At 45.1% G+C, this 22941-nt stretch overlaps 2 protein-coding genes across 3 annotated transcripts in view; both read right to left on the bottom strand.

Annotated features, from left to right (window-relative positions):
• abtb2b (ankyrin repeat and BTB (POZ) domain containing 2b) overlaps positions 1-14762 on the bottom strand; it is a 49285-nt gene extending 34523 nt beyond the window's left edge. Inside the window, exon 1 of the mRNA XM_035394848.1 lies at positions 13414-14762. Within this exon, the coding sequence (XP_035250739.1) occupies positions 13414-14281 (868 nt within the window). The 5' untranslated portion in view covers positions 14282-14762. The remainder of the gene's footprint in view (positions 1-13413) is intronic.
• A 675-nt stretch (positions 14763-15437) lies between these two features.
• Positions 15438-22941, bottom strand: part of b4galnt4a (beta-1,4-N-acetyl-galactosaminyl transferase 4a) — a 137807-nt gene continuing 130303 nt past the window's right edge. Inside the window, exons 15-21 of one of the 2 annotated variants that reach the window (XR_004762854.1) lie at positions 21535-22855; positions 20819-21177; positions 19993-20146; positions 19645-19717; positions 19298-19451; positions 17880-18077; positions 15438-17619 (exon numbers count right to left, since the gene is read on the bottom strand). Coding sequence is in view for 1 of the 2 variants with exons in the window: in XM_035396501.1 (XP_035252392.1) it covers positions 17505-17619; positions 17951-18077; positions 19298-19451; positions 19645-19717; positions 19993-20146; positions 20819-21177; positions 21535-22855 (2303 nt within the window). In the remaining variant the exon portion in view is untranslated. The remainder of the gene's footprint in view (positions 17620-17879; positions 18078-19297; positions 19452-19644; positions 19718-19992; positions 20147-20818; positions 21178-21534; positions 22856-22941) is intronic. The other variant, XM_035396501.1, reaches the window with a different exon arrangement.

A 22941-nucleotide genomic window follows, 5' to 3' on the forward strand; every position in this document is an offset into this window, starting at 1 on the left:
GGTGTTCTTTAATTCTTACATTACCTCTTACATTACAATACAGGCATTTAGCAGATACTCTTATACAGAGTGACTTACACAGCTTTTTCATTTTAACATAGTATCCATTTATACAGCTGGATACTGAAGTACTTCAGGTTAAGTACATTGATCAATGGTGCAATGGCAGTGTCTTACCAGGGAATCAAACCTGAATCCTTTTGGTGACAAGCCCAGTTTCCCAAGCATTAAACTACAGTCAGTTAGCCAAGTAGAACCACACCGCCATGTACATATTAGAAACAACCTTATCCTCAACAGGCCCATTTAATCCTATTATGATTGGCCTGGTGAGTCACAAACTTTGCTGTCTTTCACAATGCTCGCTAATGAACAGGGGCTAAAAAGGTGGATGAACAAGCAAACCCCGCTGCCTGTTGCTCTGCTATCTTACGGCTAAGCGCAACCAGGAGAGAGGGCTGAGTTTTTTTGGCTCGGCCAGGTGAAGAAAAGAATAAATCACACTAAAGCTGACTGTTTCCCCCTCTGCGGGGGCCCGCTGGCTTTCTCCCCTCTTCGGACTCTGTTTTTATAAGCCAGTATGCAGAATCCATTTCCAAACAAAACACAACGCGGCGTTTCCTCTGACAGGGCCCGCTCTGAAGCAGAGCCAGCAGGTTGCTTCCTGTGCGACGGGAGCCTCGAGGCAAGCAAACCAGCCACGGGGTCGCTGCACAGCGAGGAACGCCGGCGCTATTTACGACCCGCTGGTCCTACCGCTCTCTCCACTTTACCGTGACAAGCAGGTTACAGGAACCGCCGCCGGAAGCAAACACAACCGAAGGCCCTTCGCCGGACGAGAAGTCTCCCGCTCGTAAAAATGCGTTAGAAACAGAGAACCGCCTTATTCTCCCGATTCGTTAAATGAGCAATATAGCGTTAGCGTGTTATCACGGGATTTTTTTAATCACGTGTTACGCATGTTAAATGTCAAACCAGAGCCCTTTCCACAGATGATAAAATTTTACAGAACGAAATGAGCCACAAGTGAGAGTCCTGCACGTGGGAGCAAGCGATGTGTGCTGTTAAGAAACTTGGCTTGTACCCAGAAGGTTACTGGTTTGATTCCCAGGTGGGTCATTGTACCATCTTCTCCTGAATTGCACTACTTTACTTGAACTACTTCAATAAACATATACGTATAAAACACATGCATAAAAATGTACATGTAAAAAGGTGTCTGCTGACCAAATGAAAACCTCCTCTACCAACATACAGATATTTGTCTGTGGTGGAATCTCGTAAAACAATAAACAAGGATTCACTCCAATGGAAATATGGGGGTTTAAAGAACCAAATAAAAGTATAACATTGCAGCTTGATACTGCACTGCGTGGAAGTCTGTCCTTGGCACAAACTGCCTGGCCCAATTCTGCCCCAGCATTGTTTCAGTGGTCTGGAAAACTTACCTTGTGCTCTCCCATGTCCACGAAAAAAACAAAAACACTCTGGAGCATTTAAAAGGCCTCTCACGTCACACACTTCCTAACACATCAGACAAACTGTAAAATTTTTTTGTAAATTACTTTTTTTGTCAAATGTGTTGTTAATGTCTCAAATATCTAAGAAACTCTAATTCTCATGGATTTTTTTGTACACAATGTAATAAGCAGTATCCTTTTATGAACAACATTATTGTTTGAGCATACCATTTTAATTACTAAAGCAGAAGCCCACCTCCCGAAACTACAGGCAGATTACCTCACTGAAGGAAACTTGGACAACAGCTGCCGGTATACTGTCAAAAAACTCTGCCTTTCACCTCATCTGATATCGAGAAGCAGGGCTTCCAGTGCTCCAGAAGAGAGACAGAACACAGATGGAGCATCGCTACAGTGCAAGGAAGAGCAAGGAGAGAGAAAGAGCAATCAGAGACAAAGCGGACTCTTCCTCTTTGTGCGTACCCCACTGTGCTAGTAATTTTGTTCAGAATGCTTGCATATTAAAAAAATAATGAAAGGGGTATTTTGAACTATTTAACCCAAGTCTAACAGATCAGGCAAACCTTAAATTGAATATGCAACATATCGAAATTGCTGGATATTTATTTTAGCATTTCAGGCTATGCTTAATGACACTCAAGCCCTCCCGGTTTCTCACAAAACAACTAACCAAATTCCCCCAGTCTGAGATAATTCTGCACTAATCATCATGTCATGTGCTCGACAGTAACCACATTCACACGATTGTGTCATAGGCCTGCATTCAATCAAAATTCGTCCTCAACTTGAATTCACTATGAAATAAACGTGCTAGCATGCAATTGTGTTAGTTTGCCGAGTTCCAAAATGAAACCGCAGATGGAAATTGCCAAATGTGTACATTGAAAGTGTACCCGTGAAATATAAGAAAGAAATAGCAAAGAATAAGACTTGATTGGATCCAGCCAGCCCATCGCGGAGCTGCTACAGTAACCGGACGATTTGCCCAAGCACAATCGACATTAATGCGAAACATGACCGGAGCAGACCAGCACACGAGCATGCACACAAACGTGGCCTAGCGCACTCAATCATAGAGACGTCCACAGTCAGAGCAAACAGGGTTATCTTGGCACACGGCCAGCGCTAAATCTGAGCAAATCACGCTGGGCAAGAAAAAAAACAGCTGAGTGCCATCCAAGGCCCCAGCAAAACTTCAGTTTCAAGCAGAAAGAACAGATTACCGCTGTATCTGCTTAGCGTGCGTACACTGGCTGGCGTGTGTACACAGGCCGCACATAAGGCCTGTTTTTTATCGTTTGTTTTACCAGTTTTTATAATTAACTTGTTTTTTTGGAATGCCAGTTCGTATTTGCGGTCCCCTCTCCTCACATTAACATGCTGTGAATTTAGGGGAGCACAAAAAACCACGCACTCTCTTAGAGCTTAGTCTCTGGTCCACCAGCTGAGCTGAGCAGTCGTTATATCAGGGAACAACACTTCATATGCAGCTGACGCTGGCAGGTCGCAACTGAAACACCAAGTGAATCAAAGAGTCTGATGCCAGCTGGGGGACGGCCGTTTACATTGAGGTGTATGGCAAATGAGGTGTATCCAGACTGACTTAATGAAGGTTTAGGCAACAAGATGATGCCAAGTCATTTGTCACAGCAGTAGCAGTAGTAACTACAAAAACCTGTCACACAGTGTTATTACTATTATTATTTTACATTTTAGCTCTCTTGTCTTACATTTTTCTTGTCTTGTTTATTAGCTATATCATTTTAATGTAAAGCACTCTGGGTAGCAGTTCTTTGTATGAAAATGCATTACACAAATAAAAATTATTGTTATTATTAAGCGCTGTAGCAGGTGTTGTAAGTGAGAGACTTCGTATATATAGTGCTTTAGGTGCTTTTAGCTAATAGGTTTGGAGATTTAGTGTTGAATACAACTTCAGCATTAAACACTCTCTGCCAGAAACAGGTGTTGGATCTCCCTCAACATCACACTGTCTTTGACCTGAGGAGATGCTGACAAGGAGGAGGCAAAGAGGACCAGTCTATCAGGAGCAGCTGCTCCCAGACTTCCACCACAAGGTCGTAAAAGAGTGCACAGCCGCATTCCACAGCCTGACCATCCTGGGGGGTGCCAAGGAACAGCCTGACACCCCCCATCCAAGATCATGCCTGCAGGACCATCCAATGACCCAGACACTGGGAATGAGCAGGCACGACAGATCTAGGTCAAATAATAATTTAAAAATACCTACCCCTTAGACCAATAATTTTCACCAATAATGAGAACTTTCTTCTTTCATCAAATGCTTTGCTTGATAAGTTAACACCCTTCACTGAAAATTTGAAGGGTTCGACCAAAATTTTGTTTTTTTATTTTACCTACATTTTAAATCTTCAACTAATGTTAACAGAATTCTGTTCATATTTGACCCAGGACTGCAGGCAGAGCAGGTTCCGGATAGGTTGTTTGGGGTTTGGGTGCCCATCAGTAAACCCCAGGACTGAGAGCGTGGACAGATCCGGCACAGACAGGTCAAAGCTCAAAACAACACTGATGCACCCAAACTATCCCTGCACATGGTCTACACATGCATGTACTTTACAGATATGCCCCAAATTCCCCATGCACAATGTCTGCACATGCCTGCACTTTACATATGAGCCCTAAATGCCACACAGTCTGAAAATGCATCCATTTTCAAAAATTAATCCAATAAGACAACCAAGGTTAAGCACACAACTTGCACACCAAAAGACCATTCTATAAGGAGCAAAAAAAATTCTGCAAACTACAAAAGTGGAACTTGAAATGACATTATGCATACCTCAAAAGCAGAAGTAAGTTGCAAATCCTAATGAATTCCAGAAGCCAACCCGTGAAATATAACCCAATGCAGTCCTTATGCATGCATCACAAACCGTGTTGCCATATATCCTGTTTCACAGCAGAGGTACCGCTACGGACCCAAAGGCTTCCACTTTTAAAAGAGGATTATAAATAAATACGGATAAAGCTGACTCAGTGTCAAATCTGGTGGCCTTGGCACTGCACATCAGCCAAGGGCTGGTTCAAAATTCCAAACTATTCTAGAAGGATAACATGGCAGACAGATGCAGTGGGTAACAAGCCAAGCCAAGGACAAGCCAGTATATAACATTTAACAGCGGCCTTACACTGTGCTTACATAAAGCACACACTCACACACAGACGATCAAACACACTTACAGATGCACACACGGGCAGACACAGTCACACATATACACACATGAACAAACACCCGTACACATGCAGAGTCAACACACAAGCACAGTCAGACATAAACGCAGACACATGTACACACAAACGCATGTGCACACACGCACACACACGCATTCACGCACGCACGTGCCAGCCCTGACAGACCAGAGCAGGGAGGAGAGCTGAATTCTCCACGGTGGAAATATTAACACACTATTTGAATTCAGTGAGAACATGACTCAGGGCTGCCGTGACCTTCTGGGGATGCAAGGCTAAATTTGCAGAAGTTCAGCTCACTGGGCTGGAAAGCTTCCTGAAGCCCTATTAAATAACACCGATCTGAGGCGGCAGCAAGCAGCAGTACCAGAGGATCCCAAGGCTCTGTCTCAGAGGAGCAGGCAGCCAGGGGTGAATAAGGGGAAGCCCTACCTCCAGGGCCACTTTTCCATCTGCTGGGAAAAAGAAAAACATTTCATACGGGGATCTAACCTCTGAGGAGCCCTCCAAGCCAAAGCCTGCAGTGCCACGCTGGTGAGGAGGGACCTCGAAGCCCGAAACGCATTTATCTGAGGGGATTTCCCACTTCCCGCCGCCCCGTTACGTTATTACACGCAAATGGCTGCGTCCTGTCTGCCGGGCGTGCCCACTCAGCCTAGCGTGTTGTTTTAAGACATGCGTGACCGGCCGCAGGCCCAACCAAAATTGCACGCTGTTTGCTTTTCCTGTGCAGTTCCACTGGGAACCTGTCCCTCTGTGTCACCCCATAATCTGCTGAGAGGAGACTGGAACAAAAGCCCTCAACGTTCAGTGCATCTGAAGTAGAAATTCTGTATTTACACACACTGCAGCCCGTTTTAAAACAGCAGCACCTTACCTCACTGCCCCCGTGCCCCTCTCTACACACCACCCAAACAACAACCCCCTCCCACCACACACGCACACACTCACATCAATCCAACGTTCCACACAGCCTCCCCCACCCCCGCCCCTCAGGGGAAAACAAACACAGACACGAGACACAAGGCCGTGTCTTTTAACACAGTCCGACAGAGACGAAAATAAAGACAGAGGGAAGCCATTACCGTTAGCTTTAATCGGATCCATTTTCGTTATTTTTGCACAGGAAGATTCAATTCACATACTTAATATGAGGCCACACACGTGGACCGTGGCCAATTCTGGTCGGCTCTTCACAGAACATCTGTGGTGTTACGGCCTATTCTGCTCTGGTGCTTGTAGTCATCCTGTTTTTTTTTATACTTTGGGTGTTGTTTGTCTTAAGGGCATTGCAATTGGTTTTGGGGAAAAGCATAGCCAAATTAATTAATGCAAATGCATGCTTTTAATAGTATCATCTGAATAAATATCAAATTGAAACAAAGATTTTTTTAAAACTTTAAAATCTTTATCAGGCTTCAGAAGCATTCTGTTACAGGTCATTGGTTGAGTTGGCTCAAATCCCTGCCTGCAATTTGAGCCCTACCGATACGAGATGATGATTCGTCTGAAGAAATAACTCACCTCCGAAATCGTCTCACATCTGAGGATAACGGGTCTAACAAGCAAGGCTACTTCAAAGCCCCTCTGGAAATTGCAGGTGGAGCTATGGGACTTTGGCAAGGGGAGCAGGAAGAGGAGGAGAGGGAGAGATGGAGGATGGAGGTGCAACTCAATCCTATTCTGGCCAGAGCTGGTTGCACAAATCGAATCAGAGCCCGCAGCATGGGGTGTCAATGGTGAATTCACCTAGTGGTAAACCTGCTTCCACTTAGCCAGAAATCCCCTGCCTCTCCACCCCCGCCACGATGCAGAGCTAAATTTTACAGCCATGCAATGCTGTGAGCCACCACAGTGGACCACAGCCACTCAGCTGGGGTTTCCACTCATGACAACACCACACCAGGGGCCAGCAGTGACGCATGCTGGGAAACGCCAGCCAGTGATAGGAACTGCAATGGCTAAAAGCACTGAAAATGGAAATTAAAGAGATTTTTTAGGGGGCAAGAGCGTTAATGTTAATGCAGCCAAACAATTCTGTACGACATGGTGGAAATTATTCGGAAAACCTGCAAAGGAACTCTGGAAGACAAGTCTTCAGCTTTCTGAGCTCTGTACAGACTACATCAACCTCAGGAGTTACATTGGGATGAGGAAACTGTACATCTTTCATATTAGCATTTTTTTATTCCAATGCTAAAAAGGTTACAAAGCTACTCAACCAACAAGTCTACAGTTAAGACCAGACTTTCTGAGCTCACAGACATCATCCAACAACTCAACCAACTTTCTTAACCATGTTCCAGATGGCAGAAATGTTCTGAAAGAGGGGTTTCATGTGATTGGAAATGAATGGGTCTTTAGGACAAAACACACCTCTAACAAGTGAGCACTTCACATGAGTCCACCTGGCACATGGAAAGGTCAGGTCATAAAGGTTTCCGATTTCCCAGCAACATGCCTGTGCTTGAAAGAAATTAGCCGAAAATGAGAAAAGCACTCCCCAAAAAGTGGCCCAATTATTATTCCAATCCCCCTCCTTCTTTTCTCCTCCTTTCCATTCCCCCCAGTGGAAGGACAGATAGGCCTTTTCTCTGCTGAGATTGTCAAAAAAACCTTCATCGAAAAACGAAGGCCATTGTGTCACTGTTGGCCATCTTCCCGTGCTGCCCCTGACTTCCTGTCTAGGCCTGGTTACCGTGGTGATTCATTAAGGAGCCTCCACAGCTGGCGAGCCTCAAGCCCGGCCGAATATATATTCCAACCTCTCCAAAATCGGAATCCACCCGCCCGCTTCAACAACCCAGTACTTTGCGAGAGAAATACAGAGCGGAAATGCGAGAGAGGAAAATGCGGAGTGAGCAAATGAGAGTGAATGAGATTATAAGTGAAGGGGTGACTCAGGGAGTGAGCAAATGAGTGAATGAGATTATAAGTGAAGGGGTGACTCAGGGAGTGAGCAAATGAGTGAATGAGTGACTGAGGGAGTGTCCTTCAACCTGTCTCACATGCAAATGATTATGTCACTGCTGACAGCATAGGAGGCTTGCTCTAACCACATGATGCAACTTGTCCTGCCTAAAAGGCATTTGGATCTCTATGGTTGTGTTGTACACAAGCTGTGACACCAGAGTGAAAGTGAGAGACGAACTGAAAGAACACATGAGCGTGCAAATGCACGCCACGTGACAGAGGGGGCCTGGACAGCACCATGCACAGGTGGCCACAGCTGTACCGCGGTGTCTGCCCTCCACAACCAACCCTGCCAGCAAGAGAGGAAACTTCTGCTGCCCTCATTATCCGCTGAACTCAGCACTAACAAAACAGACCCAGCTATTTTTAAATAGGAAATCCAGGACACTGGAGACCAGGAGAGGATTTTAAAAAGATGCAATCGTTCCCTTTCCATAAAATAATCACAAAAGCATGCTGCAGATCTTTTCTGCCTCCAAAATCTTATAATCTGTGCCAATCACATAACTCTCCACACCAGGAAATAGAGCAGTGACTCACACCAACTATTTTAAAGGAGGAAATGCACAATACGATAATGCTTGATATCACAGAGGAAAATGCTCCCTCTTTGGGGAGCTATGGTCTCAGTTATCAGATTATTATTTTTGAAATGCTGTGGCTAAATACTGAAGAAAACATTTATTTCCCATGGCTAATGATTGGTGCAGATTCATTAAAAGCTTTTTCAGGATGCCTGCTGTTTGGAGCTGAGATGTGGGTCAGACCACAATCCAGCTGCCTAACTCACACCACATTCATACAAACCATGTCGTATAGAAGACGGCTCTCACCACAGCACTCAAAACAACCAGAAACATATCCGTATTTTCTCCCCGCGTTTATTTATACAGGCCTAATATATAAAAAAGGTGAAAGTGGTTGCATGTGCACTTACCTCTCAAGACATGTTTAAAAATTAATGTATACTCTAAAACCACACCTAACACTGGGAAAATGTGATGCGGGCTCATTTTAGAATCTGGAGACACCTATTTGGAGTACAGAAGTCCAGAAAGAAGGATAAGAAACTTAACCTGCTACCAGAGGTCTGTGGGTTTGAATCCTAAGAGAATCTGCACCGGGCTGCCCTTGGGAAGGTTCTTTAAACTGTGCAACTGTACTACAATAAAATCCTAACAGTTATGCATGTCTTGATACAGCCTGCTAAACACAAGCCATACAATACATACAGAAGACATGGATGATGTATGGGTATATACGAATCAGTTTATGTGTACATGCATGAACACATGACTGAGTTTATGCTTGTGTCATCATATTTTATAAGAATTCCCTCATGCTGCATAATACATTTCAAGACGGACTTCATTTTTAGCCAGTTTTGTGGAACTCAAGATCTATTTTTTCTAACCGCACTTTTTTTTTCATCTGGGGAAACCAGGGCAGTGTGGAGTGCCACTGTCCATGCCTTTGGTGACGGACAATTGGACGATAGCCTGTGCAACCTATAAGACATGCAGACGGCCATTAAGACCCCTGGCAATTTAAATTACACAAAAATTAAAGTAAATATGAAAAGTCAATAAACAAGTAATTTCCATGTAAAATACCATCACAACTACGACTCGCTAATGGATTTCCCCTGGCCCACGCCAATATACACAACAAAGTAAAAATAAAAATAAATAGAACATTTTCCTATTCAATTTCTGTGAAAGGAAAGCGCCAGTAAACATGCTGCATTGTGTTTCCTGTGGTTTCATCAATCAATACCGGAGATGAACGCTGTGCGTCAATAAAAAACACTATTCTGTAAGTGCGTCAATAACAGACAGAGGCAGAGTTCTGTTCATTTTATTACACTTGTTTATTTGCACTTCTGGGCCAACCTGCATTTTCTTCAATCGTGCCGTTTAATTTCAGGGACAATCTCCTCACTACTTTAAAACAGCACCCCAGCGTTTTAAAGACCTCCAAAAGTTTGGTGAACGGCCAAATAAGAGTTAAAACTGGCAGCTACAAAAAATGTAGCGTGACAAATATTCGGTTTAAGAAAATGTAACAACTCATTCACGAGAAGGACATTGGTGAAACGAACAAACAAACAGGAAAGAAAAAAAACCGAGCAGGCATTTAAAAAGTGGGCAGTCTTGTTATTGGAGCCGTAGAAGTCAGCTTTGCCTTAAAGACTTCCAGATGTGCACCGCCTGCTCAGCACATGAGAGAGCAGCTTTTGTGCTTGAGAAACGGCCCTGTAGCTCCCAGGAGCACCCTGCCCTCTCCCGCTCCACTGCAGTAACCAGCCAAGGAGACGCTTTTCTACAATGAAACAGGAGCGCGTGTAAAACCTGTGGAGACCCCTGCCACGCACTACTCGTTCAGTACCATAAACCCAAATACATTATGCTTTCATTGAAAAGCATATAATTTAAACCAAAAAAGCTATGCTAAACATCGCGATTATGTAGTCTAATCAGGATGCTGACTCGGGGTTATAGTCGTGTGACTTAGCACAAACAAAATAATCGGACCTAAGGCACCGTGGTTTCTCTGAAAGAACTGCAACAAACGCATCGCAAATTGAAAACAGCAGCAGCGTGCGCCAATGCACCGATCCGTCAGGAATGGCTGATACATTTGCAACTGAGCTAAATGTATGCAACTCGCACACTACCTTCGAACAAGTTCACGTTTTTCACTGGGCTTCATGTGTAGGCTCACTGAGATTACTGCTGGAATCAAGGCCTACCAGGCCGAATGTTTGGCGTTTTACCTTCGCATTCACTCCATATTCTGTCACTGTTTGTAGATACGTTTTTATTTTTCCTCATCTGCGGCCTCCTTTCTTCAATAAAATCCGACTATAGCAAAGGACCATTGTATACAGTGAGAATGTGTTTGGGTAAGCCACAGGGAAACCATCATTTCAATTCGCAAAAACGGACTTTCCATCAACCGGCCGCACGGCATAAGAGAGTGACTAAGCCGAGAGAAGCAAGGTGGGGTTTAGGTGGACGAGAGGAAGTTACCTCACAACAAACAAACACTCCTCATTGGTTGGTGAAATTACTGAGTGTTTTACTCCTTTGCTCAAGGTTTTACTCACTCCCATAACATTATATATATATATATATATATATATATATATATATAGAGAGAGAGAGAGAGAGGCCACGTTACAATATATTTTTTTATTTTCTTGAAATGGTTCAGGGACTACTGAACTGAGAGTGGTGTGGGGGTCGCTCTGCAAACGTACAGAAAGAAAGTTCAGAAAGAAAAGCATGCAGTACTGAAAATGAAGGACAACTATGTGCACATCAATACAACAGAAATTCTCAGTTTAGAGAATTAGTAGAATTTTTGCCAGTAGTTTTCAGGACAGGTTGTTATTAAGCTGTCTTATTAAAACCCTGGGGGAAAAATTCTTATGAGATCCTGCTTACAGCTTGATTGATTATTAGTTATGAACTTATAAAACAATTTTTGGTAAAATGGGAGTTTTTTTTAAGTCTGTAGTTAGGCAAGTAGCCATTCCAGGAAATGATTCATATGAAAATATGTGTACTTCACTTTCAAAGTTATAAACAGTTCCTGTTTTCTGAATAACCTCCATTCCCAATGGGTTCATGTCGCTGGGGTTCTACTATAGCAGGGGGATAAGGGCAGGTCTGTTGCAGAGAAAAACATATATACACACAACTAGAGGGAAATAAATGCTGTATAAATCTTCCATCTTAAAGTACACTGATTTGTCTTTAACTATTTGATTACAAAAAAAAAAAGTGGCAAGGGTTAGCAACTCTCAACTCAATAGTGCATTGCTGAGCACTTTTAGTTTCCTACATGCTTGTGCTGGACCATCCATATCCAGCATGAACATAATTTGTGGGAGGGAACATGTGTGAAAGAGACTACCAGTAATAGCAAGCTTGCTTGACTTTGACCTGGTACAAAGTGAGCAGCAGCTCTGATGACTGTTGGATTCGGCCAGGTAAATAACTGAGGTTGGTTGTGATATGACAGAGCTGCCTGCCTCCACAGCACCTGCAGTGTCTGGTGCATCTCAGCCAGACTACTGTAAAATGCAGCAGTATCTAAAGGCTAATAATTCCTAACATCTAGGTTGGTGTTGTTCGTAAACTGCAGCTTTAAAACAAAACGATATGTTATTATACGTAATGATTATTGATATGTCAGTGTTAGATGACAAATTTGGTATTTTGAAAGCCCAACAATTGCATTGTTCATGCACATTAGGCTAGAAAAATCACATGATTCATCTCTCGTTAATACAACTTCTAGTTTAAGGCATGCCACTTCTGGGTTTCTATCTGAATAAAGACACAGACAATTGGTATTGGTTGAATAGATACTGATGTAGAAACTGTGATCTCTGCAAACCCCTAGCAATTATAAAAACAAAAATATTTCCCATATCTCAACACAGAAAGAGCCTATCAGAACCATGGCAAGCAATGACATGCAAGTACTACACAGAGACAATGACCACAGCAATTACCACTGAAATATCAGGGTTTCCTAAAAGTATTAATAGCAGAGGCACTGCACTTCCACAAACATCAATCAATGAAAAATGAAAAAGGAGAAAAATCAATGAAACCTCTGTCTCAGATCTCAACAGAAGGGGAAAAAGACACACAGGTGCTATTTAACAAATTGGGATTGAGTAGTCATATTTTCACCAGGTCAGGTGTGAGCTACACCATGTGAAAACCATGGCTTGCTGCTTAAAGCTGCTGCTTACCATTTGAGCACTTACCCCTCCACTAATTATTTTTGAGTGAAAATTAAGTTAAAATATTTTAATGCGTCCTCAGGGCAGGTAGATGTTAAGCTGATTCTGACCAAATCAATACAGTTTGAGTAGACTTCCCATCCCTGCAATAACTATCATCATCGTTTATAATCATTGAAGAGAACAATGCTATACTTTCAGTAATTTCTTAGAAAAGTAATTCAAGTTTCAGAACTTCTCTGCTTGTTAGCAAAAACATCTGTCAGACATCAATCACCATAAACCAGGTCTCCAGCAAAGAAACGTCTATTGTATGCTTTCCGCACGGAAAATGGGCAAACTACCACGGGACACTGCACCTCTGCCCTGCACAGTCATTTGAAATGTGGCACGTGGAGCGCGCAGGGGGCAGGGCTGAGAAACATTATTTAAATACCGAAATTCGGAACAGATTTGGCCTTGTAATGAGGCGGGACTGGATTTCGTCCCATGTTGTTATTCCGTGGGTCTGCAAATCAAATAGCACCATTTACGAGCACCAGAACCTGAAACACTGTTGATGGACAAGGGCTGCAAATCACAGCCCTGTCCTGATTAATTACTTCCCTTGTTAGCTACAAACTGCGTAAGCGTTCCCACAGGTAAAATAACCTGAACATGTCCTCGTTTTCTGATTCCCTCTGTTTAAATACCTGAGAAATCAAGAGTAATGGGTCTCACCTCAACACATCGTCGCGAAAGGTAAACACTAACCGTTCTCGCTCTCCAATCATCGTGACAGTAACTATTTGAAATAACTATGGTTTAATTCAATATAATAGCAGCACGTACTTATATAAGAGTAATTTTATTGATATCCAACCTATCCACAAAAAGCTACCGGTTACCGGTGAAAGTTTTGACAAACCCCCAAAAAAACTTTGCTAAAGTGACTTAGGTGACTGAAATGAGAGGGGATCTTACCGCTGGCGTTCTTCCCGCATATGAGATGTTCGTAGGGCTGCAGAACACCCCACAGTTCGGCGTCATTGTTCACAACCCCCTCTAGCGCGTCCACTGTCAGCGCGCTGCTGGGAAGGCCACCGTCCCCACTCTGCTGTCGCTCCGCCATCAGAACCCGTGCGCCGATCTCCTCCACCAAGCTCTCCATGCAGGCCGTCAAGCAGATGGCTGCGTACTGGTGAATGCGCACCGAGATACGGGTGTCCACCATCCAGCGGAAGAAACGCCCCACGGAGAAAGTTAGCCCGCAGCGGGTGGACTTGCCCTTTCGCAGCCACTCGCCGGCGCTCATGCTGTATAGGGAGATGGCCTTTACCGTGGCTGAAACGCAGCTGTCCGCGAGAGCCCAGCTGAGCACCAGCCGGATAGCGCTCTGCACCTCGAAGCGCGTACAGCGGCAGTGCATGACGCTCAGCCGCTGCGCTTCCCTCGAAATTCGGATCAGAGCCCTACGTAAAAGAGTGGAGAGCCTTCGCACAGTGTCGGTGGAAAAAAAGGCCCCCTTGCCACAGACCTTGTGGAGAATCTTGCCAACGTCTTCGTCTGTCCAAGGGAACTCCTCCAGCTCTGGCAACCGGGGACACTTGGCGAAGATGTCCTCGGGGTCCTCTGGAAGCACAGTATTCACCGTGTCCCAGCTGTTGTTTCTACTGTTCATGGACCCCGAATAGTACCACCAGTTGCCCCGGTGCGGCGCGCTGGTGAACGCCTGCGAGTTGGATTTGGAGGAAGACAGACTGAGAGACTTGCAGGAGTCCCCAGCTCCATAACCCGAGTCCAGAGTCAAGTCCTCCAGGGTCTTCATGTTAGAGCTGCTCATCGCTGCCATTCTTCACTATTTGTTTGCGTCCGGCGCTGTCTGTCCAACTATGGCGATATCCACTGACAAGCAGGCACTGCTCGCCAATTTCCCTTGGACATTTGGGTTATGCTTTACGCAAGTAGAGTTTTGCATGTAGTGATAACTAAACAAAATTCAGCTTCTTCTGTATCTTCAAGACGTTCTCCTTTGTTTAAACAAATGTCGATCGCTTAAAATATTTCAGAATGTATGACAAAAGCTATAGAGATAATGTCTTACCTTAATGGCTGATACACGATTGCTTATCTGGTTTTTGCAGGTCTGTTTTCATCTTTAGAATGACTGTTCTGCAACTGCAAGACGCTCAAGCAACCAGCACCTCAGTCGTGCAAATATGCCAGATCGTCCATTGCGAATAACCAAGTGTAGTCCTTCGAGTCGCGAAGTTTTACAAGTGCTGTGTCTCACGGACAGCAGCTCGCTGAGGCTGCTTACGAAGCATCCACGCTTGCAGTCAGACTGTTCATGCCTTAGGGCTGGCGTGGCAGGGAAGCCTACGTGCGCACCAATCACGAGCTAACAGTAATCTCAGAGCCAATCAGACCAGTAATACTGGAACGTCCTAAAAGTTTCTCTTGTATTTGTGAAGTTGGAACTCAAGCATATTAACAGATAAAAGAACGCACGTGAGTCATACGTAGTTCTGCACATATGAAATATTGCCATTCATTGAGCCAGTAGCAATACAATTGCAAAAAGATGTTACGATACTCAAATATTTTTGTATGTGAAAAATCACAAAAGCTATTTTAATTATTAAATGTATTAATTATGGTGATATTTTGTGAACCGTTTCATTCACTCACCAAAAGTAAATACATGCGGCTGCAGATAAAAAGAAGAAGCTCTCGCTTTTGTTGACAAGAAAAATTCTACATAAATAGTTTAGGCAACTAGTTTGTGTGCTGACTAATCAAATGCCGAGTTGTTTAATCCACCCATTCAAGTGAATCAGCCGCCCTCAAATGGTCATATACGGAATTACACTAGTAGTCCGAAACATTGCAGCAGTATTTATTTATTTATTTATTTTTTACTTTTTATTGTACGGAATAGTCTCTGGTAAGCAGTAAATTTCTGCGCGGTATTCCTCACATTGGTAAGAGAAACATCCACATCAAAGTGAAACTTAAGCTTTAAAATTTATTTTTTTACAAAAGAAAACCGGAACGAAATCAAGAAAATAAAATACAGTACATTCTTAAAACTCTACAAAACAATTTCACAGAAATTATCCTCAGAATGTAAACCCATGTCTTTATTTTAGCATATATTTATCTGTTCCTTTTTTAGACTTTACATACTTGCTTAACAGAAGGCCTTTTCTGGAGAGAATGGCATATCTTACATTTTTACATATTTTCCATTTATACTGCTGGATATGTTTATTTAACCAACTCAGTCCCTCAGCCCCCACTCATGGTCAACATCAATGCCCCCGCAAACCCGGTAACAAAATTTGGCCTTCTGGTTAAAAATAAATACATAAAAATCAATAACTTGAGATAAATCATTATTTGAAATTCCTCAACCCTTTAGACACCAGTACATTTCTTGCAGATTACTCACAACTGTCAAAAGCAGCCAAAATTCTGAGCAAAATTCTTCTTTCAAATAATTGTATGTCTTGGTTTGTAACATGTTTAATAGAAATTTTGCAGGGACCTGTGTGTGTCAATTTGTTGTGAGGGTCTAAAGAATTCAAAGGTGTTTAACAGTTCATTAAGCACTATGTCACACTGTAAGCCTTTTTGGAGATTATAACAGGCAAACAAGGGCGCCGGTCAGACAATCTTAGTCATTAATACATCTTTACAAATTATTGTGTGTTATACACACCCAGTGTAATAATTCATTCTAGTACTTCTGTCAGCCCATCCCAACACTATGAAAAACAATGAGAATACTTATTGAATCCTCCAAGCTGTCAGGTAAGACATATGCCAGTAGGTTAATCCCTGCTGTTCCAACACAAATACAGTTGCTTGCAAACATGACATTCTCCCACATGGAGATCCCTCCACCCCATTCTTACTTTCTCCACCCAAGAAGCCATGTTTTGTGAAGTGAGGGAGTAATGAATCTGTGTGCTCGCTGAGCGTCGAACAATGAATTTCACAACAACCCGCTTCGTTGGATAAAAGTTGTGAGCTTTGCACAATTTAAATAATAAAAGCCCCCCAAAACATAAATGACATTTTTAAAAGAAGGGGAAGTTTCAAGTCCTCAGAGCAGTGGGTCCTGCTGGTTGCTTCTTGTATGGTTCACGGTGCTGGGCCCATCAGAGAGAGAGGCCAGACCCGTTAAGGGGACAGAGGGAACAAGTCGGGGCTTCAAGGCTAATGGAGGAGCAGTAGCCTCACAATTCAGAAGCTGAAGACAGTACCACGTGTACCCCCTCAAATCAGTGTGTCTGTGTGGGGGTGTCAGATCCACATGTTGCACAGAGTGACAAGCACAGAGACTGGGGAGCGGACCAAGGACAAAAGCCACCAAGGTGCTCCCTTTCTTTCTCTTGATTACCCTTATAACCCATGAGTGAAGGCATGGTTAATAGCAACATGGTGTCTGTTCAATGCACAAGGCCAAATATCCCAACGAAGAGAGAAATAAAATGAGAATGACAGTCAGCAGCAAATAAAAAATATGAAGGTTTTCCTCATCTCCCTTCCCTCCAAACACAGTGAGAGACATGATATAGCTTATTGATACCTTTGCTATTCCTGATAAATGACCCTTGATGTCTGGCATTCCTGCATCTCTCTCAAAGTAGAGCCTGATGCATTCCATTGCACTTTATTCTCTGCAATTACTGCCTGCATCTGAAACTTTATTAAAAAAAGATGTCATCACATTCGAGAAAACAAGCTTTTCTTCCCAGACACACAGAGAACAATCATCCTTTTTGTAAAAAACAAAAACAGCCAACTTCAAAATAAAACCCCCGCGCAATCATTGTTCCCCTAGAGACGTTCCTCCCCAGTGTTTGTGTTTATACGGGCCACAGTGTAGCTGAGAGAGGAACTGCGAGGGCACGGATGGACTTGATTGGCCGGCCTCTTTGTCCCTGTAACAACAAAAGGCCCCCAGGGGTCCTACGAAGGCCAGGGCTGTCTGTGTAGAATGCTTGACTCACATGGCAGAGGGAGTGAGAGTGAAAGAGAGAGGGCCTGGCAGGCAGCTCAGAGGGCTACCCTTTGGGGTTCTTCTTTACCCCAGCATTCCACATGCCCCGTTTGGAGTGGTAGTAGTGGAAGAAGTTCCTCAGCCTCAGTCTCTCCACCTCTAGGCCATTCTGGAGCACTCTGTAGGACGGGGGGGAAGTCAGGTCAAATGTGCGTTAAATAAAGCACCCATTAGTAATGCTCAAGGGTTACTGGCACAGGATTCTGGACCACAGGACATATCACTACACAAAGCATGAGTACTTTAGGTAAACCCAGAATTCTGGGATGTCTGTCTGTAAGCTGACATTTACTGGCTGGAAGTTTATGAAGACCAGGATCCCTACATGCTGTATGCAAGAGCCGATTGTATTAAGAGGTGGAATTAAGCACCCATTTACCATGGTGGCTGTGGACATGAAAAAATCTTGTTTTTCTGTTTTTTTTGTGGTTTTTTGGGGGGGGTTAATACCTGTCCAGAAGCTCCCAGTCCTCACCCCCCCAACGGTCCTTGAACTCCTCAGTGTTCATCCCCCCGATTTTATCAAAATCCGACTTGTAAATTCCAAACAAGCCGAAGCCGTTGACTTCCCAGTAGCCTGGAGAGCGAGAGAGAGAATACATCCAATTATTCTTGCTTCTTGCTTTTCAAAAGCTGCTAGATGTGATGATGATCACAGGGTGTGCAGGGACAGTTTGTGTCAGTACTTTATAAATGCTTTATAAATGAAGTGTGTGTATAGTGTGCGTAGTGTATAAGGTCTGCGTTGTGTATCAGGTACACCTGTGTATGCAAACTGTGTACAATTTACATGTGCGTAAACTGTAAAGAAAGGGTGTATAGTGTGTACTGAGGGCCAGATCTACTAAAGGATTGCAACTGCTTTTCTGCCACGAAGCAGTTGCTACAGGGTCGCAATATATATGTCGTATTTGCTATAGTTGAAGCAAGTTCAAGGCTCTGTGGCCTTCTCCATTCACAAGTTCTTCCATGTCTTTTCCATTCACCCCCTGAATTGCTCATTTTGCAGGGATTTTCCATCTGTTCTTCTATTGGTGTTATTATTCTTACCTTATTTGGACCACCAGCTGTGTCTTTTGCTGCTCTAAAGTTTTTCTCTTTGCATGCCGTCTAACATCATGTCCTCTTTTATTTACACCATCTACTGTTCTTTTTATTATACCTAATAAATTATTTTTTTATGTGATGACACTCCAAATTTTTATCCTCTCCATTGGTATTGCATTCCTAACCAATAAAACGGCATTGTGAAGCTGTACCTCCTTGATCATTACCTATATTTCCTGATCTGGTTTATTTTTCTTGTGGTTCCCTCACTACTTTTGCCTGGTTGCTTTTAGCGCCTTGTAATCTGGATGTGTAAGCATCCCATATTGTTTCTCACCCTTTTCATGGGTGTCTCTTACCGCAAAATTGTGAATGAGGGCATTAAATTTATTTGATTGCATAAATAGAGCCAGTCTAGGTAAATCAGTTATTAATGTGTCGGTATCGGTGACCGCAACAGAGCTACAATGTTGTGAATGTTTTGCGCTGCGACTAATTCTTCAGTAAATCTGGTCCTGAGTGTTTATAGTGCATAATGAGTGTATATAGTGTATAGTGTACATGAGAATACAGTGTATAGTGAATGTATATAATATACATAAGTGTGTACAGTGTAAAGTAAGTGTTTATAGTGTATAGTGAGTGTTTATAGTGCATACTGAGTGTGTATAGTGTATAGTGAGTTTGTATAGTGTATAATGGTGTCGTGTACACTGACAGTTGATAGTGTATAGTTTGTGTGTGCATTACCGTCAGGCTCTCTGGGGGAGCTCCCACAGCCCAGTCTCATAACGATGGGGGCAAAGGCCAGCCGCCCCTCCACACAGTGCTTCCTGATGCTCTCCAGAATGTTATTTGGAAAGTGGATGTGCAGGTCGCACAGGAACACAATACTGTGACTGTCCTGAGAAATATACACACACACACACACAGGCACACGTACAATTAGTTTCTGTAAACCACAGCTCCTGTTCATAACTCTCTCTCTCACATGCGCACACACACACTGTCATACAAACAAACACACACACACTTTCATAAACACACACACACACACACACACACACACACACACACAAGAAGCATCATACACTCACCTCTATAGTGTCTACTCCAATCTGAAGACCCGCAGAGCGCTCAAAATTCCCCTCCCGCCTCAGGTACTCATACCTACCCAACACAGTCAGAAACACACAGGGTCTCTGATAGAGAATCTACCACAGCCAGGGACACAGAGAATCTACCAAACACAGCCACAGACACAGAGAATCTACCAAACACTCAGGGTCTATGAGAGAGAAGAGGTGGAGTCTCAGTGCTGACCGCACAGGCAGTGCGCAGTGTGCCAGTTTTTGGTGGTGCGGGTTTTTAGCCTGAACCAGAAGCTTGTTGAAGTGGACACGAACCCTTAGCCTTGGAGCTGGGACGCGCTCGGAGAGACTCACCTAGGCACCTTGCTTTCCCTCAGGGCCTGCTCCACATCCATGTCCTCACTCTGGAAGTCCACAATGATGATGCTGAAGTTTTCGTCTTTGGTCTCCCTGTGCAGGTGCTCCATGTCCGATATGAACTGCTGCACCCAGCGGGCCTGGTTCTTCACTGTAGCAGGGGAGAGATTTCTGTGAATAAACAGTGAGCTCCATAATGTTTGGAACAAAAACATAGTTTTTCTTGATTTGTAATCGAAGTGCACATTCTCAGCTTTTATTTAAGGGTATTTTTATACACTATGGATTCACCATGTAGGAATTAAAGCATGTTTTAAAACATTATGGTGCCCTGAAATGGGGGGACTATTTATAAAAAGTGCTGTAATGTCTACATGGTGAAATCTAAATATCCTTAATAAAAGCTGAGAATCTGCACTTTAACCACATGTGAATTGTTTCATTACAAATCTAAAATTATGAGTACAGAGCCAAATCAAAAAATATATAGGTCTGTGTGTTCTGTGTAAATGTTATGGAGCCCACTGTACGGAAGAGGGGAACAAAGTTTTCTTAAATACTTTCTAATTAACTTTTCCATAATTAGATTTTTCAAAACTATGAGTGACAGCCAGCTCAGCTCAGAGACTGACAGCCAAGTCAGAGAGGGAGGCTGACAGGCATCGCCACAGCGACAGATCAAATAACTGTCACTGTGACGCCGTAGAGGGACAACAGCACAACCAGGAATTACCTGAATCTATCAGTAAAGTCAAAGTGTGTGTGTTGTGTGTGTGTGTGTGTGTTGCAAGGGCAAGCAGCGGTGGACGATGACCTCACTCACCTGGCACCACAAAGTGCACCATGACATCATGCCTCCAGCGCAACATGACAGGCTGACAGAGCAGGGGCCGGGCATAGGCGGTGCCCCAGGGCGTGGTGGCGCGGGGCTGGGCGGTGGCAGCCGCAGCCATGGTGGTGAGAGCAGGGGTGGCGGCGGGGCTGGAGGTGGTGGCTCCGCCCCCCTCGCCGATCTCCGGCCCCTCCTCCAGCCGGCCGCGGTGCAGCAGCAGGTAGATGTACTCGGAGAGGCGCACCACCCGTTTGCCCCTCTCCATCAGTTCGAGCTCCACCAGGTACCTGTTCCCCCGAGCCGAGTCCCTGCGCTTTTCCACGTTAATGATCCGCAGGAGGGTGTAGATCCTACAGCCCGGGGGACCACACTTATCACCCATTTACACGGACTGCCAGGCATTAGCACGCACTCTTAGCCTGGTTAACTCCCACAAATGACACTGCTCGACATGCAAACCACTCACACATGCACGCTTTGCTCAACGGAAAAACAGCAGTGCCTCAGCTGAGAATCAAACCTACAATCGATAAGCCACAATTCTGCACGTAAATATACATGTGCGTATACAAACAATTTCATAAACAGGCGCACACACATATGCACACATGCACGCAGGTACATGCACATGTGCACACACACATGCATCTCTAAGTGCACGCACATGCACACACACACATACACACACACACACACACACTCCTTACCCTCCATTGCGCTCGTTGAGCTTCTCCATGTACTGCGCGAGCACGTCCACCACCTCGCTCTCTCCCAGCTGCAGGTTCCCCGACACGTTGCAGCGCAGGTCGTTCCAGTCGGAGCGCAGCATTTCAAAGTCCATGCTGTTCACGCTGAACGTGCGCTGCCAATTAATGGCTTCCTCCGCCCACCCCGGCCGAGGGTCCGCCTCCTCATAGCTGTACTCTGATAGCCCCCCTTCCTCCTGCTCAAGCTCCGCCTCCTGCTCCGCTTCCGGCCCCGCCTCCTGATCAGGCTCCACCTCCATCTCCCGCTGCTGCAGGGACTCAGTGATCTCTGAAGTTCTGAGGTATGAAGTGACCCTGGCCTCTATGGGGGGGCTATTCTGGGATGGGCGGGGGCCTGGCAGTTTGGGGCTAGCCGTGGTGGTAGGAGGGGGGTTCACCCGACGGGACGCAGGAGCTGGAGAGCTGCTCCTGCCTGGAGAGCCCAGAGAGCCCCGTCGTGCCATCCAGGGGTCTTCTGTCTTCCTCTGCTGCCGCCTCGCCAGCACCGCCCTGGTAGAGGCTTTGTGAAGCGCAGACAGGTGGGTGATGTTGGCACTCAGCAGAGGGGTCTTGCTGCCTTTGAAGGGGGGCCAGAGCTGAGGGGGGTTCCGGGGCTTGGTGCTAAGGTTCACCAGCTTGGTGGTCTTCCCGTTCTGGTAAAGGAAGACTCCCGGAAACACCTCCTTGGGCTGCCGGGGGGTGGAGCTCCGTCTGCCATTGGCCAAGCGAGGCCTGGTAATGTAGATCTTATTGTCCTCCTTCTTCTGCTCCTTATTGGCCTGCGGGTTGTCAGGGGCGGGGCCGGGGTGGGCGGAGTTGCCTATGATCTGCTTGGTCCTGCTGCTCAGTGCCGAGAAGGAGCTCTTCGGGGGAAACAGGAGAGGTGACTTGCTGAATTTCAGGGGCGTCTCTGCGCCCCCCTTCCGGCTCAGCTCATCCGGGCCAGTGCGGATCCAGGAGAGGGAGCGGCCCGGGACCACACCCAACCCAGCCTCCTGCATGTGGGAATCTGGCGCCTCCTGCTCCTCCCGCTGTTGCCGGTTGGGGGGGCGGTCCCGTGTTTTCCTGCCGCCCCCCCTCGACCACTGAGAAGCCCGTTTCTGTCTGTGGCTGTCCCCTTCCTCATCCTGTCTGTCGGGCGAGGTCGGAGGGGCGGTCCTTCGAGGGGGGAGTCTGGTGGTTGGACGGCCCGTCTGGTTGCCATTGGGTCTCCTGACTGGCGGGGTGTCGGCTGCCAGTGACTCGTCTTCTGGATCCACCCCTTCCTCCTCCTCCAGGAAGTCTGGAAAAGAGACAATAATCATATGCCGGCTCCCACCCCCAGCACCATTGCACGCTCTCCTGAAGGATTGTTCCAAGCTGCTATGG

Source organism: Anguilla anguilla, chromosome 16 (genome assembly GCF_013347855.1).
Source record: "Anguilla anguilla isolate fAngAng1 chromosome 16, fAngAng1.pri, whole genome shotgun sequence".
In the NCBI taxonomy this organism is placed as follows: domain Eukaryota; kingdom Metazoa; phylum Chordata; class Actinopteri; order Anguilliformes; family Anguillidae; genus Anguilla; species Anguilla anguilla.